Source organism: Myotis lucifugus, unplaced genomic scaffold (assembly GCF_000147115.1).
Source record: "Myotis lucifugus unplaced genomic scaffold, Myoluc2.0 scaffold_155, whole genome shotgun sequence".
Lineage (NCBI taxonomy): Eukaryota > Metazoa > Chordata > Mammalia > Chiroptera > Vespertilionidae > Myotis > Myotis lucifugus.
The window spans coordinates 2,654,836-2,672,739 of NW_005871203.1; the positions used below are offsets into that span (position 1 = coordinate 2,654,836).

A 17,904-nucleotide genomic window follows, 5' to 3' on the forward strand; every position below is an offset into this window, starting at 1 on the left:
AGTTCACCAGGTTTCTTCCTGCGACATTTGTCTTTGACTTTTCTGGTGAACTGCCCACTTCTTTATCAATTTACTCTGGATGTTGACATTTCCCAGGCTTCTGCTCCATTTAACTACCCTCTGAATGTTACCTCATTAATAATGCCTTCAGCTCTCACTCTACACAGAAAACTTCCAAATCTCTAGCTCTAAACAGATCTTTTGATCTCTACACTTGTCTGCTTAGTGGACACCTTGCCTATCTGGTTGTCATGTAATCACCTTAGACTTAACCTATTCTACACTGCATCCATGGTTTATTTTCTTGTTCCCATCCAATGTGTCTTCCATATCTTGGGAATGGCCTAGCATTAGGTGGGTAAGCCAGAAATCCTAAACTCATCTTCACACTCCTTCCTCTACACCTCTCACATCTACTACGTCCATTTTCACCAACGAAAATCCTGTCTCTTTGCTTCTCTTTACCCCCTGCCATATCCTGAGTATAGCCCTCTCCCTTCAGGATTTTTGCTCATGTCCCAGCTTTCTGTCTCTAGCTTCTCCCTGCTTCCCTCATCCTTCACACTGTCCTGTATACAGTTTTCAGAGTCATTTTTCTAAAATTGAAATTTGATCATGTCATTTCTTTGTTTTAAACATTCATTGGCCTCCTAGTTTTTACAGGTTAGTGGTCAAAATTCTTAGGCCAGCATCAAAGCCTTTCAAATTTGGGCCATACTTAAAAAAAAAAAAGACATACAATCTCAACTGGTATTTTCTCTTTTTTAAAAAAAATATATTTTATTGATTTTTTTTTTTTTTACAGAGAGGAAGGGAGAAGGATAGAGAGAAACATCGATGAGAGAGAAACATCGATCAGCTGCCTCCTGCACACTCCCCACTAGGGATGTGCCCTCAACCAAGGTACATGCCCTTGACCAGACTCGAACCTGGGACCCTTGACTCCGCAGGCTAACGCTCTATCCACTAAGCCAAACCGGTTAGGGCGGTGTTTTCTCTTAAACAACAATATTTACAAGCTGTTTAGAATAACACTCCGATACACACACACAGACATGCTGCAAGTACAGGTATTTTATATTTTAATCCTCACCTTATGGTACATTTGTTGACTTTAGAGAATGAGAAAGGGGGAGAGAGAGAAGCATCGATGTGAGAGAAACATCGATCGGTTGCCTCCTTTATGTACCTTGACCGGGGATTGAACCCACAACCTAAGTATGTGCCCTGACAGGGAATAAAACTCGAAACCTTTAGGTGTACAGGACGATGCTGGAGCTAGCCACCTGAGCCACCGACCAGGCAGTATAGGTATTTTTACCTCTGGTTTATACTGAATGCAAGTAGAGGTGATGAGTACTTCTTTTTAAAGCCCATGATCAGAAAAGGGAAACCCATTTTCCTTCCTCACACCTACCTTCCTAAAATCATTTTTAATACCTTTCCTTCCATTTCCTCATATAGAGCTCATTGCCAGACTTATGTAGGGTTAAATGGTCAGTTTTTACAATTTATTTTTGCTTAAACTATATATATATGCTTTTTAAAAGCATAAGCACACATGATTTCCCCCCATTTCTCACCTTCATTCACTTCCCTCATGCCCCTTATACTCTAACCATGTGGTGTCTCCTATAGAGGCCGTTTGCACTTTGATCACATCACACCAGGGCTTTTCTTACAGCTCAACATGTATCTTTTCAAATACCAGGGCTTCCATCAGTGTTCAGCTCTCTACCCTCCCACCCTCCTGTGTTCACATAAAGCTTCCTATGTTAACTTTATTTTAGTATTCAATGCAGTAAGAGGCAGTATACAATTATGCAGTTAAGAGTGTAAATTCAGGCCCGCTGGCAGCTCAGTTGGTTAGAGCATTGTCCTGATACACCAAGGTTGCAGGTTCAATCCCCGGTCAGGGCACATAAAAATCAATGAATGCATAAATAAATGGGACAACAGATCTATGTTTGTCTCTCTCTCTCCCTGCGTTCCTCCCTCTCCCACTACTTCTCTTCCTTCTTCCCTCTCTCTAAAAATCAATAAAAAAAAAAAAAAGAGTGTGAATTCATGGGCCAAACTGCTTGGATGTGGATCCTGGATCTGCCACCTAAAAGTCACATGACTTTGGATAAAGTATTTAACTTCTCCATGCCTTAGCTTCTTCACCATGGGGTATATTAAGATGAAATGAACTGACATATGTAAAGTGCTTAGTGTAGACCTGGCACTGTTAGATATTAACTAATGTCACTATCACTTGATAATTTTTTTCAAGATTACAAATGTAACCTCAGAGCCTCAGTCCCAGAAATTCTTATTCATTAGTTCTGGATGGGTCCTGGAATGGTCCTCCAAGGACATTTACTGTCTTCCTAGGGTCTGGGCAGGCTCAGCAGTGTCATTTCTAGCTTGAGGGCCTAGCACAGTACCTGGAGCTTTCATTCATCCATTATCTATTGGATGCCTACTGTGTGCCAAGGATTGTTCTAGAAACTGGAGAGACTGTGATGATAAAACTGACAAAACCTTTGCCTTATGGAGCTCATCCGGTGGGGGGAAGATGGGTACTAAATAAAAAAGTAAATATATATAACTGTGTTGCTGGATAATTGATAGGTGCCGAATGGAGGGGGGGTGCAGTATAAAGGGGTTTGGGAGTGGATTCTGTCTGAAAGAGGGTTATTGGGAAGGCCGTGTGTCTGAGAAGGTGATACTTGAACCGAGATCCTATATAAAATGAGTGTACAAGTCATGCACACATTTGGGGGAACAGAATTCCAAACAGAGGGAAGGGTAAGTGCAAGGCCTCAAGGTGGTGATGAGCTTGAAGTATTTAAGGGACAGCAAAGTCATTGTTCCTGCAATGGAGTGATGGAGTGGTACTGTAGGAGATGGGCTCAGGGAGGAAGGAGGAATGTTCCTGGTAGGCAAGTCATAGGAGAGACTTTGGATTTTGTTGTGAGATGGAAGCCATGGAGGATTCTGAGCAAGAGTCCATTTTTAAAAGAACATGGCTGGGCCCGGCTGGTGTTGCTCAGTGATTGAGCATCGACCCAGGAACCAAGAGATCTTGGTTCGATTTCCAGTCAGGGCATATGCCCGGGGTGTGGGCTCAGTTCCCAGAAGGGGGGTGTACAGGAGGCAGCCAATCAACGATATTTTACGATATTTTTCTCTCATCAATGTTTCTATCTCTATCCCTCTCTCTATAAAAATCAGTAAAATATGTATTAAAAAAAAAAAAGAACATGGCTGGTGTGGGGAGAGTTGGCTATGGGAAATGTGTGGGTGCTGCCATGTGTGGAAGCGGTAAGGCCACTGCAATAATCCAGGCCAAGAATAGGAGAGGCTCTGGCATGAATCAGGGTGGTGTCGTGGGGAGAATGTGGTAAGAAGTGCTCAGATTCCAAATTGATTCTGATGGTAGAACTGAGAGAACTTGCTGATGGTTAAGTGGGGTTGGGGGAGGAAGAGAGGAAACTAGGGTGACTGACTGCTTGTGGTCCAAGCTTAGGTGAACGGTGGTTTCTCTTCCTGAGATGGGACGTAGTGGGTTTGGGGCTCGAGTGCAGTTTGGACATGATAAACTGGAGAGGTTTAGTCCACCTCACCAGCAAGTCGAGATGGGGGAGAGGGTCAGGTTGCAGATACAAATGTGGCAATCAGTTTATTGTTAGAACACAGGTCCTGAGAGATTAGGGTAAGCCATTTCAAAGAGAAGGTATTTGAATAAAACTTTGAAGAATGAGTATGATTTCCAAAGGCAAACAATAGGGAAAATAAAAAAATATTTACATCCAGGTCTCACATTCTTTTCCTCTGGCCTCTTGTTGAATTTGTTCAAGGGGCTGCAGACCTGGTTGATAACCTTTTTTCACCAGTAAACCACTTAGGTTCTCTCCTGAAAAGGAAGCCAGAACAGATTATATATTAACTGATAAGCCAACCAAATTCCGCTATTCCTCAGTGTTTACAAATTGAAAATTTAAGTTGGGCCCTAGAGGTGAGGAATGTGCATGTGTTTTGCTTCACTCTGTGCGTCTGCTGTGAATTGGGATGTGTTGATTTTGGTGTGGGCGCTTTTGTATGCTGTCTGTCATTTCCACCGAGCATTTTACATTTTGGGGCAGTTTTACTTCTACTGATACTGACTTTATTATGTACTTGACTCAAACTGCTAATTTATTTAGTCAAGTTAAAACCACAACTGCAGCCTTGAGAAATTGGGACTCTTCTTTTCTCTCTCATTACTCATATCCCTCACTGGTGTCTGTCTTGACTCCTGCTTTGTCTGAAAGAAAACACACAAAACAAAACCAGTCATGCTTTGTCACTCTATTTAGGTAGAATTTTATTTGAAGTAGAATATTGCTTATCTTTTTGTTTATTTCCATGATAACTGTAATCATAAATTTTGCACAAATTTTGAGCTAAATAGAGAAAAAATACTAGATGTTTGTTAAATTCAGTGGGGTAAAGATTGTACATTGAAAAAAATTCAGTCAATTAAGTAGTCTAAGATCCTTTTAGAGCTGATATATAAAATTCATACCAGTCAGTAATGCTGTTACCTTAAAACAATCTTAACCTATATACTATCACTTGTCTTTGTGCTGAAAAGGGATAAGATGTATGTATGAAACGTCAGGCCTTGTATTATACTTTCAGCCATTTTTCTATTTAGAAAAGGGGTTGCATTAAAGAAAAGTAGTCATAGTATTTACCTCTAGGTGGGTAAAGTCTTTTAGTCTTCAAAGTTCTTATAATAGATTTGGTCAAAATTTTAGGTTTGTATTTGTCTTGAATTAATAAGACCACTACTGCTCTATACTCAATGTAGGTACACTGGTTTTCAACAATTGCACAATTCAGGATCCCAGTATTTTATACATACAAGGCGTTCTGGGCAAGAAGAAGCGTCTCTAAAAAAGAACATTGTCTGGCCTGACCGCGTTTTAGTTCAATGGTTGAGCATTGACCTATGAACAAGGAGGTCACGGTTTGATTCCCGGACAGAGCACATGCCGGGTTGTGGGCTCCATCCCCTGTGTGAGGCATGCAGGAGGCAGCCAATCAATGATTTTCTCTCATCATTGATGTTTCTGTCTCTCTCCATCTCCCTCTCTGAAATCAATAAAAATATATATATTTTAAAAATAAGAACATTGTCTGGATCTTATGTAAACTACAGATAGCTTTCTTTATTTGAAAAAAAAGTTAAATGCCAAAAAATACAGATAATATAATAAACACCCCAATACAGAATAACTAAATGTCAGTAACTTATATATTTTGTTTTAAATCTTTCTTTAATAAATAAACTTCACTGAGAATGTAAAGACATGTCTGCCCTCCATATCTTCCCCTTCATGCCACTCTTTTTTACCCTCCGGAGGAATTTAGTGTGAACTATTTCTTTTTTTTAATATATTAGTTAATGCAATATTTTGCCATACTAGTATGCATCACTTAACATGTTTCTGAGACTCACCTATTTTTGAAATTTAGATCTAGTTCATTCTTTTCAGCTATATAGTACTTCATAAGAATTTAGCACACTTATTATTAACTAGGGGCCCCGTGCATGAATTCGTGCACCTTGAAAGGAACTGTGGGCCGTGAAGCTGCGGTGCGCACAGGGGCAGGTCTTGGCCCATCCTCCACGCCCCTGCCCGGACCCTTCCAACTGCAGCCCCCAGTCTCCTGCCTACTGGCAGCCCCACTCCCACCACTGCAGCTCCTACGCGCTGATGGCGCAGAGTGATTGGGACCTGCGCAGAGCGATTGGGACCGGCGCCAGCAGCAGGTTCCAGGGGCGGCTCCAGCACTGGCTGCAGATGTGAGGGGGGCTGGTATCGGCAGTGGGTGTGAGAGGCAGCTGCTGGCCCTGATCACCCCTCAGGAGCAGGGGGAGGTGGAGAAGCCCTGGAGAAGGGCGATCGGGGCCGGCAGCCGCCACTCACACCTGCTGACGGTGCCGAGCAATCTTGGCTGGTGCCCGGCGCTGACAGCGGGTATGAGTGGTGGCTCCAGTGCCAGCAGTGGGTACAAGTGGGGCTGGCACCAGCAGCAGGTATGAGTGCCAGGCGGGATCACAGTGTGTGGGAGCAAAATATTTTTAGTAACCACCAGAGGCTCTCCCAACAACAGTGACAGGCGCTCCATCTTGGTCTGGCACCCCCACTCACCTGCTCCACCATCCCACTGCTGCTGACGCCCACCATGTTCTGCGTGCGCTCCCTGGTGGTCAGGGCATATCATAATGACTGGTTGTTCGGTTGTTTGGTTCTGCTGTTCAGACAATTTGCATATTAGCCTTTTATTATATAGGATGAGTTCTTTATTCTGAATGATAATTGCTTATCTGTTAACATAAGCTACAAGTAAGTATCTTTTACTTTCCTTGGCTGTTCTTTGCTGTCTAGCTTTATGTCTTTCTTGGGTAGCTTTCCTGAGTTTGATCTTGGGTCTTTCATAGCACTTCCCACCCACTGGATATTTGTTTATTTATTTATTTAATATTTTTATTGATTTCAGAGAGGGAGAGAGAGATAGAAACATCAAAGATGAGAGAGAACCATTGATTAGCTACCTCCTGCACGCCCCCCACTGGGGATGAAGCCCGCAACCTGGGCATGTGCCCTGATCAGGAATCGAACCATGACCTCCTAGTTGATAGGTTGATGCTCAACCACTGAGCCACGTTGGCCAGGCCACCCACTGGATTTTTACGCTGCAGTAGAGAGTGCCTTGTGATCTAGTTTTCCCACCTGTGTGACAGACTAAGTTTTCTTTCTTTCTGCTCCAAAGGAACTAGGAAGCTGGTGAGCTGAAGAAGCAATCTGAAAGGTTGGGACAGGCTATTTCAATCAGGCTGGCTTCTAGTGTGCCTTTAATGGCATCATTAGTGAGTATTCTTGGTGTTGATTTTTCTTGCTATAATAATGGGTGTGATGTTTCTCAGTTGCTGGCTGTCTCCTGAGGATATCACGGAGGTTGCTTTATTAATTTAGGATACATTACATTCTAAGATTTCTTCAGGAAAGTTATATGTCTGTGTGAGGGTTCTTTATGTGTGGTTATTTCAAAATAAGAGCTACACAATTAGGCTTTCTGCTGAAATATCGGAATCCAATGTCTGCCATTAAAAACACATTGGTTGCAAAGCTTTATTTGTTTCTAAAGCATCGATTTAATGTGTGAGCTAACAATTCAATCAAGAAAATAGATTTTTTAAAAAACTTCTCTCAGTGTCCTTACTCTTGAATTCATGGCTATTTAAAGAGCACGCCCTCTCCGAATTTCTGTTACTATGACTTTTTTTTTCATTTTTTTGAGGGAAAACTTTAAACAAAATTATCATAGACTAATAATGATAAAAGCATTATTGACACAAAAGATCATTTTCAAAACCTTCAACCTGTATACAACAGCACAAATTTACCATGACTTTAGGTCCAAGTTGTAGAGTAGGCATCTGTTCATAGGAAACGTGCAGAGTCAGAATTGAGTTGCCTCTCAGGAATCTGGTGTTCACCCTTTTGTTATGGAACAGTTGCACTGTTCTAGGCTCTGGGCATCCAGGGAAGAATGGGATAGGAATAGTCTCTCGTGTGAAAGTTTACTCTAGATGGGAACAAATGAAATAGGAGTTGATCCTAAGTCCTGTGCTGAAGATGAAAAGGATGATAATGCTGGTGAGGGGCAACAGTTGTCTCAGTGATCATTCACCCAGAACCGGTTGTGCATGCAGGAGGATGCATGCAGGAAGAAGAAAACCATTGCTCAAAATAGAAGGATGGCATGGCCATCCTTTTATTCATTCATCCAATTTACTGAGCACCTGCTCTTTGTTTGGGAGTGTTCTAGATGCTGATCATCTGTGTTGAACAAGAGGGACAGAAAAGTATCTGTTCATGGAGTTTTTATTCTGGAAGGGGAATACTTACATAAACAAGAAAAGAAGTAATGTGAGGGTTGGTGCATTGCAGATGAGTAGGGAAAGGAGGAAGCAGTAGGATACCTTTAATGAAAATAGACTGCCAAAGGATAAATTTTAAAGACATCTATAAGATATTCAACAGATTTTACTTTATACTGTCCATTTCCCCCATTTTAATATACTTTTCCCGTGCACAGAACCTACTGTATTGAAACCTCAAGCATAATTTTATTGTCTTAACAAAATCCATCATCAGCCCTAGGCTTCTGGAGACAGATTATTACCTTCTCAGAAGGTAATCTTTTCAGAGTTGAAGTGAAATATGGTTAACTTGTTTTTTGGAAGGTTTGAAGAAAGGAGAGATATTGTACCTAAATTTTGTTTGCAAGAGTATAAAATACAGCTCATTTTATGCAGAATGAAAAAAAAACCTGTTGTGGAGATAATAACTTTAAGTTTATATCTGGAAAGCTGAGACCCGATAGATTATATATCAAATTGCTATATAACATATTTGGTAACACATATAGTTTGAGTTTTAAAATACTGTAGCTGCATCAGGAAACATATTACAAAGGAAGGGTATGTGTTTCTAACACCAGAATTTAATGAACTCTAAAAAAAGAGAAAATCAATCTCTTTGCAAAACAAAACATCTTTATTCATTTTATATATTTTTACATATATATATATGTGTGTGTGTGTGTATATATATATATGTATATGTGTGTGTGTATATATATATACACACACACACACACACACACACACTTAAAACGTTGAGGGTGCTACCAAAATATAACTAATATGAAGGCCAGATACTTTTTTCTTCCTCTTAAAAAAAAAGTTTCTTTTAATAGCAGTTTTAGGTTCACAACAAGACCCAGTAGAAAGTATAGAGAGTTCCTATATGCCCCTGGCCCCATACATGCACTGTCAACATCTAGCACTAGACTGATATATTTTTTTACAACCGATAAACCTACATTGACACATCATTATAACCCCAAATTCCTAGTCTACATTAGGGTTCAATATTGCTGTCATACATTCTGTCGGTTTTGACATTATAATATCATGCAGAATAGATTCACTGCCTATCTATTTATTTCTCCCTCCCCTCAACCCTGCCTTTTCTAGAATGTTATATAATTGTAGTTATACAGGATGTAGCCTTTTTCAGATTGGCTTTTTAAATTTAGTAATATGCATTTAATATTCCTCAAGTCTGAACATGGTAGCTTATTTTAGTGCTTAATGATATCCCATTGTTTGGATGTACCACAGTTTATCCATTCAACTACTGAAGGACATCTTGGTTGCTTCCACGTTTCGGTAGTATGAATAAAGTTGCTATAAACATTCATGTGCAGGTTTTTGTGTGGACATGTGTTTTCAACTCTTTTGGGTAAATATCAAGGAGTGAGATGGATTGCTGAATTGTATGGTAAGAGTATGTGTTTTTGTAAAGAAACAGTCAAACTGTCTTCCAAAGTGTCTGTACCATTTTGCATGCCCACCTACAATGGATGAGAGCTCCTGTTCCACATCCTTGCCAGCGTTTAATGTTCAGTGTTTTAGGTTTTGGCTATTCTTTTTATTTTATTACTAGAGGCCCAGTGCACAAAATTAGTGCACGGGTAGGCTCCCTAGCGGCTGCCGGTTAGGGCCTTCCCCCCCACGCCCCCCCCTGCTGTCTGCCGCCAGGGTGGGCTGGCCCCAACCCCTGGTCAAACTCCCAGTCGAGGGGACAGTTTACATATTAGGCTTTTATTAAATAGGATTATTATTGATTTTAGAGGGAGGAAGGAAGAGAGAGAGACATCAATGTGAAAGAAAAACATCAATTGCCTCACGTTTGCCCTAACCAGGGGTTGAACCTGAAACCTGAGTATGTGCCCTGACTGGGAATCGAACTTAACCACCTTTTGGTGCATGGGACGTTGTTCCAACCAACTGAGCAACTCTGGCCACTGTGATTTTGGCTATTCTAATAAGTGTGTATTGGTATCTCATTGTTTCATTGCTGTTTCTATTTGCAACTTCCTAATGATATGTTAACCATCTTTCATTTGTATATTTTTTTTCATCTGTATGTTTTATTTTTCATCTGTTTATCTCTGGTGAGGTGTCTGTTCAGATCATTTGCCCATTTTTAAATTGGGCTGTTTGTTTTCTTATTGTTGAGTTTTAAGAGTTTTTTGTATATTTTGGATGACAGTTCTTTATCAAATATGCCCCCCTCCCCACTCCATAGTATGTCTTTTGCAAATTTCTTCTCCCAGTCTATGGCTTGCTTGTCTTCTCATTCTCTTGACAGTATCCATTACAGAGAGATGTTTTTAATTTTAATGAATTAAAGCTTATCAATTATTTCTTTCATGGATTGTGCCTTCCTTAGGTGTTGCATCTGAAAAGTACTCGCCAAATCCAAGTTTATCTAGAATTTGTGTGTTATTTTCTATGAGTTTTATGGTTTTGTGTTTCGTATATATATATATCTTTCTAGTTGAATTGCTGAGTAAAAATAAAATTATATATTTAGCCCTTAAAAAAATTCTGTCCTGTTATTTACAAATGTGGTGATATGATAGCTTTAGGTTACACAGATAAGGCCAAGAATGAGTTTTGAGTTCACTTGGAGTTTTCACTGGTACCTTTTACAGTTGTTGGGACCTGAACTCAAGAGCTTTGTTATAGTCTCCTCGTGCTTGGGTCTGAATGAACAGTTACAGAAAAATACTTACCCATGCAGAGACTGTGACATGTTTAAGGATTTGATGGAATACTTTTTCCATAAAATGCTCTTATGTTTCCTGGTTGATAAGTTTATCTTGCCATTTTTAATGAAATTTTCTCTATCTGGAACCTGAACTCTTACTGTTGAGAAGTTTGCTGGATTGTGACCTTCTTTCCTTGACCTTTAAACCAGCACTTTGTAATTCTAAGGCTCCATTTTTGTAAGTAAGACTGAAAAATTGACTGTTCCACTTTTCACTTTTAATGCGATGCATATTACTGCTGACATTGTATATTGTTTGCTTTCTAAGGTCAATTCTAGATCTCTTACTGTCTTAAAATACTTTAAAGTGATAATAAGTCAAGGCTAGGTGTAGGAAATACAGTAAGTTGAAAGGTTTTGTGACTTTTAAGTGAAATGATGTATAATGACCAATTTTACTGTGGGCTAATTGATATAAACAAGAGCTCAGTTCTTAAGGCGTTATAATGAAACAGTGTTGAGGACCTGTGTTTAGCTTTATCTAAATAACCTTTCAGATCATGTCCAGGAATTCAAATTCAAGTTAGTTAATGCTATGCATGAGCATCTATCAAACTCAAGAATCTTGACAGGTGAACACGCCTAATAAAAAGCACAAAGAACATTAGTCCAGTTGTTAAAAAGAAAAAAAATTAAAATTTAAGCAATAGTCCTAATTTCTTCCAAAATCATGTTGCTTCATTTTTTGACCTCCCATTTCACATTTTAGGTGCTTAGTTCCTAGTTTTGTATAAACATCATCTGAAATAAGGAATAGAAGGTTAGAAAGAAAAATGATTAAAAGTATGTGCTGCGGTTCTAGAGATACCTAATCATCTTTTTCATCTCTTAAAAGAAAAAAGCCTAATTTTGAAAGGAGATGTCATTTGTAAAATTGACTCTGTACTTTATAAGCAATGTTTAAATTCATTGGTGATAAATATTTATGTTGGTATAGTAAAGTCCCATTTTTTACATAATGCTTTAATGGAAATGGCAGTTTTATGAAATGAAAGTGACTAGTAAAAATCTGAGTGATGTTCATAAGCCTTTACATCATTTTTATTGAGGTTTTTGTGTATTCTAATTCATTAATACAGGGGAAAAGGAGAACACTAACATGGTTTATTTCCTATAATTACTCAAATTGAATAGAATTTATTTTCAATAAAATTCTTAAGAGTAAATTGCTAGGGGTGGGGTGAGAAGGGTTGACCTGTTTTTTGTAAAATGACTTGAGTTTTACTCATGAGGCTTTGCTATTTTACCAGTGATGATGTTCACTTGCATATATTTTCAGTATATTTCCCTCCAGATTTTTACAAATTATTACCTATGTAAACCCAAAAAATCCCTAATAGGATTGAGTGTTGAAGAGAAATCTGGGATATTTATTTTATCCTGCTTATTACTACAAATATTGTCTTTTAATAATTTAGACTACTTATGTGATGCATATAGGTTGAAACACTATTGAGATTGCTGTGTAATAGATTAACTGAGGGGATTTCCAAAGCAGTTTAGTGTTTACAGTTACAATTGGTTTATTTTTTTTGTGGAGTACCTTGGAAGAAAAGGTCAATGTAAGGGATAAACAAATGCAGCAGGCCCTCAGTTAACATTGTTTTGTTCAAGGTAGTTTCGATATAATGTTGATGAGATGCCTCAGGAACTGAGCTCTTGTTTATATCAATTAGCCCGTGACAAAATTGGTTTCCTTATGTGTCATCTTGCTCAAAGTGGTAGGACCTGTCTCTGATGTAAAGTAAGGACTTAACTGTATTTTAAAAATTTAGGCTCCCCAACTTCATGAAGTAAGGTGGGGAGGAGACAATAGAAAACAAGTAAGTGTTCTTAATTTCATCACAGTATAATCTTGCTAGCATCCCTTTCTTTTGCTCTCAGTATACTTTGAGCCACCTTAGAAAAATCTGTTTCTTTTGTTCTATATTTGTAGGCAATTATGAATTCTTGGCATTTTATCTGAAGAGTCTTCCATGTTCTTGAGGCAGAATTTTGTTGAAACTCATAACTTTAAGCTTATGTCTGGAGAGCTTTAAGACATGGTAGTTTATAACTCACCTTCAAATGGTCAGTAAATACTTTTTTTATCCCCAGGCTTTACATTTGCAAGCATATCCCTTTTTAGGTGAGTCTTTGTGTAGACACACATTTTTGCCTGTTTTCCTCTCCTTTACCCCAGAATTGTGGGGCTACTTGAGCTGGAGCTATGCCTATGGAGTTCTTGTGATTGGTGATTCTTAAGTGAGGGCGAGGGAATGTAAAGTAAGTAGGGGGTGATAGTGCCTATATAGGTTTGTGTGTCATTTGGGCATGATTGCATGTATGTGTTTGCTTTCTTTGATCCCAGAAAACTAGAGTTGTGTTCAGCTATTCTTTTTTTTTTTCACCATTGCTGAAGTGATCTCCACCCGAAGCAAGTAGAGGGGTCTTCACGGGAGCTCAGACTCTCTCCATCTTCATTATGAGTCAGACTGCAGGCTTTGGAGAGTGGTGAAGGGTAGAGTCACAGAGAGCCGCTGCCTCTATAATCCCCAAACACTGCCACAGCACCATAAGTCCTGTTTCTCCCTTAATGCCAAGAACTTAATACAAGGATGGAGTGCTATCAGCATCTGGCTTTCCTCATGGTAGTTGAGAATCCTATGGGCCACAGGGTACCTCCCCTCTTGTGTAAGCTTTTATTTTGCAATAAGGAGATGACTTAGAATGTAGAGAGAGGGTTGTTTGTGCTGGAGTCAGCAGGTCAGATGCACTATCAAGGACTCTGCCTTTCTGCATATCTGGCCACAGCTGCTTTTACCCAATGCCTCCCTCTCACGGCTTCCAGCCTGACTCCCAAAGGGAGGGCTGAAGGCAGCACCTATTAGAAAGGTAAACAAATGGACAACTTCTCTTTAGGCATTTCATTCTTGGAGGTGTCATTGCACATGAAATGAGAATAGCGTTTAGTACAGATAACCCCAAAACAACAGATCCAGTAATAGAGTTGGTTCTTTTTTTTTTTTTTTAATCCTCACCAAAGGACATTTTCTCTGTTTTTAGAGAGAGGGGGAAGGAGGGAGAGAGAGTGAGAGAGATTGTTTGCCTCCCACACACACCCCAACTACAATCAGGGCTGGGGATCGAACCTGCAACCCAGGTACTTGCCCTTGACGGGAGTGGAACCCAAAACCCTCTGGTGTGCAAGCTGATGCTCTAACCCAGCCGTGGGCAAACTACGGCCCGCTTGAAATGAATAAAACTAAAAAAAAAAAAAGACCATACCCTTTTATGTAATGATGTTTACTTTGAATTTATATTAGTTCACACAAACACTCCATCCATGCTTTTGTTCCGGCCCTCCGGTCCAGTTTAAGAACCCATTGTGGCCCTCGAGTCAAAAAGTTTGCCCACCCCTGCTCTAACCACTGACCCACGCTAGCCAGGGCAAGCTGGTTCTATTTTAATGACACTTGCATCCCTAAAAATCACCATACTCTGCAAATAGCACAGTAAAAACCACAGGACTTACAAGGGGGAAATGAAGTTAGGAGCATAATATTCAGAAACTTTGTTGTGTACACACACATACACACACACACACGAAACTAATAAAAGCAGTAGCACAGTTTTGCGCACATTAAATGGGTAGGAAATACAGAAATATTACAGTTAAGTATGGCACTTTACCTCAAAAGACCTGCTGTTTACCCATGGAAGTGGGCATCTGAGGAAGGAGGGTCACCTGCTATCGAGGGGACGATGGGGACACCAGGTGTGATGGGCGTGGTTCCTAACCCAGAAGGTGGACTGAGGCATCGGTAGGTGGTTAAGGTGTGTCGGAGGTGTGTATTTCTGTGCGACATGGTTCAGCAGGGTGCAATTTTCTGTGTTCACCTAGCGTTTCTTACAGACAAAATCACGCATAAGCAAATGTGGAATTCATTTTATGCTCAGATTGTCCCCCTAATATGCACATCAATCACATTGGAACAAATTCACGGTTTCAAAATAAGCTTTATAGTAGAACCAACTGTAGTTTATTTAATTTTGGAATTGAGTTTCTCTTCCTTTTTTCCTTTCTATCATTATTGATTTCTTAATTTATATTTAGGTTGAGCCCATACCAGATTGATTTTTCATACCCTGAGCACCTCTAGTGCAGAGAAAGCAGCCTGAGATTTTAATTTTGCTAGTGGTAATCTATGAGGTAGTTTCCCCTTTGGTGAAGGAATCTCTGTATATCTGTACACCCCTTTCCTAGATGCCCGGCACAGTGCCAGAGAGGGAAACCGGGAACAGTATTATCTTTATCTTCACAAGCTTATAGTCTCATTAAAAAGTTGTCAAGTCATAGATTCAAACGTCTGTGTTGGTTGGGTCTTCTTAGGGAACATATGACAAAGCATCATTATGTATTTGTTAGTTTGTGAAACCACACCCACACACACCTTCCACCCTATCTCCTACATCCTTGTAAAGAGCTTGCCTAGAGGAAACACAGATGTTATTGATTTACATGGTGAAAAGATATAAATTTGAAAAGGACCTAATAGGTCTCATAGTTCAAACTTCCCACCTAACTTCTTAAACCCAGTGGTCATGTGTCCATAGTAGATTAGTAAATGGAAAAAAAGCAAGTTTCAGAGCAGTGTGAATAGTATGATCCCGTTTTGTTAGTGTTCTCTCCCTGCATGCGTATGTATGTACTGTTTGTATGAGCATAGATGATGTGGAAAGATCTCCCATATTGTTACCTCAGGGTACAAGGGAAAGCTTATTAACTTCCTCTTTATACATCTTTTATTGTTTGACTTGTTTTAAGAAGCATGTTTTACTTTTTTAATTAAAAAATCTAATAAAGTAGAAAATGAATAAATAATAATAAAATATACCCTCAGGGCACTGAGCTTTCTTTCAATCTTCCCAGAAGCCTGGGTAGTTAAAACTGAATGTGACGTTTCAAGTGTGGGCTGCTCAGCAGGACTATGAACCTGCTGTAGCCCAGATATCATGGACTCTAGGGCAGTACCACTGTATTGTTTATAGACAATTAACACCTCAAAGCCTTTCTTACATTTGCCACTCTGCACACTCTGCCATTGACCATCACTGTGCACAGGTCTGGCCCTTTACACTCTCCCTTTTAGCTTTTCTCTTGTTATTGTGGAAATCAGTATTCAACATAGGTTAAGAGCGGGCCTTGGTTGGAATCAGGCTGCCTGGTTGTAGAGCCTAACTACCACTAACTAGTGTTACAACGTAGACAAGTAATGTGTCTTCCCAAGCCTCAGTTTTCTCATCTGTAAAACAGCAATAATCATAAAGTTGTGAGGGATGTTGGAATGCTCACCAGATGCCTGGTGGCAAGGTGAGAACATGTGAATTTTACCTGCTACTGTTAATGCATTAACCTTGGCTCATCTGTATTTATGATAGTGAGATAGTTTTGGATCTCAAATCTTCCCTTAACCATATTCCATTATCCCTTCGAACCTCAGACTGTAAATCAGTCTTCTAGACTTTCCTCCTGAGATCCCCAATCAGTCTCTGTCTCTCATTCCGTAGGTCCCTTCACTGATGTTGTCACCACCAACCTAAAGCTTGGCAACCCAACAGACCGAAACGTGTGTTTCAAAGTGAAGACCACAGCACCACGTAGGTACTGCGTGAGGCCCAACAGTGGGATCATTGATGCAGGGGCTGCGATTAATGTATCTGGTAAGTCCTGAGATTGGAGGCTGGAAGGGTGGACTAAAGAGGCCCCCTGGAGCCAGTGCGATTTCTTAAAGGTTGTATTTGCAATGTAGCAAAATAAGATGTAGATTTCTCCCCCCAACCCTCCAAGCTCAGTGGGTCCCTCTCACCTGTTGTTTTTCCATAATTAATGCCTCTTTAGTTTAATGCTTACAGCCTTTGCGCCTCAATGCTTAGAGCAAAATTGCAGTGGTAACTTCAGACTTCAGAATGAGTTTGATTTTCACTCCCTTGAAATTTGCCCTTCGGCAATAAATAAAAAAGGGCCAAACAAACTTAATTTTACTTTGTGGGAGAAAGCTAAATGGAGTTATTTTCTTATTTAAGCTAAATGATTTCTGACATTAAGCTCATGTCATTTCCAATGACTGGTAACTGCACTTTACTGATTGTGAAAAGCTAAGGGAGACAGGGCTAAGGAAATTGGAATATATTCCAGGGTGTGAGTTTTGTTCGTGTCTGATGGGTTTTTCCCCTTCTGTCTGAGAGGGAATATTTTTTCCAAAGTCCAACTTTTGAAAAGATGCTGGTAAAGTGCCCAAATTGAGAATTAAATTTCAGAATTAAGGAGATGAAAGTGATGGGTTTGACTTTAATATATTTTAGAAATGGAATAAACTTTTAGCTCATTAGAACTTCTGATCCAAGGATGCCTTTGTGTTTGTGAGGAGCTGTGTGGGCGTGTGTGTTTATCTTTTGAGTATCTAGGGAGACAGAGCCACAGCAGGCTCTGCATCATTAGAGGCCACTACTTGTTGGAAATGGGTACCTGGCTGGCTTTTTCCATGACAGATTTTGATTATGATGCATTTGGCTATTCACTTGACACCTGAAAGAAAATGATTCACTTCTTTGGAAAGATATGAGGTGTTTCATTATCTGATCATTTCTGCAAGCTCTTATTCCCTGCATCCATCGGTCTCTCTCATTATGGCGCGCCCACACCAGCTGTCCCCCTGTGCGCTTCTCTCTGAGGCTGCAAAGCCTGATCTGGACTCTTGACTCAGCTTATTATCTAGGAGAAGTCAGGAGAGTAGGAGCCCACATTTACTGGGGGTGTCCAACACTCTGGGCCTGCACACACATTATCTCCTCCAACTTCTGTTCTCTGCCCTGTGAGGAGTGCACTGTCACCTCCATTGTACCAAGACGGACACTAGTGGCTGTAGGCTCAGGAAACTAACAAGTGATAGCAGGGTGTAGATTATTCTGCCTAGCTCTAAAGCCCTAGCTCTTTGAACTGTAGCACCCTGGAGAATGGAAGTGGCCCAGGGTGTTGGTGTTTCTGTAGTCTTGGTTGGTTCCACAGGTTTAAAAACACATGAGTTTCCATTTTTCTGTTGAAATTAAGGGCAGCCTAATCTTCCATTCCCTTCTTTTATTGACTTTTTTTTCTCAATTTCTGTGCCCATATCAAATTTGAGCAAGATTGTCAGTAGAT

The 17,904-nt window shown here is 40.0% G+C and overlaps 1 protein-coding gene across 1 annotated transcript in view; it reads left to right on the forward strand.

Annotated features, from left to right (window-relative positions):
* The window catches only part of VAPB (VAMP associated protein B and C), a 60,085-nt gene that overhangs the window by 20,837 nt on the left and 21,344 nt on the right, over positions 1 to 17,904 (forward strand). The window contains exon 2 of the mRNA XM_006095425.3: positions 16,275 to 16,427. Within this exon, the coding sequence (XP_006095487.1) occupies positions 16,275 to 16,427 (153 nt within the window). The remainder of the gene's footprint in view (positions 1 to 16,274; positions 16,428 to 17,904) is intronic.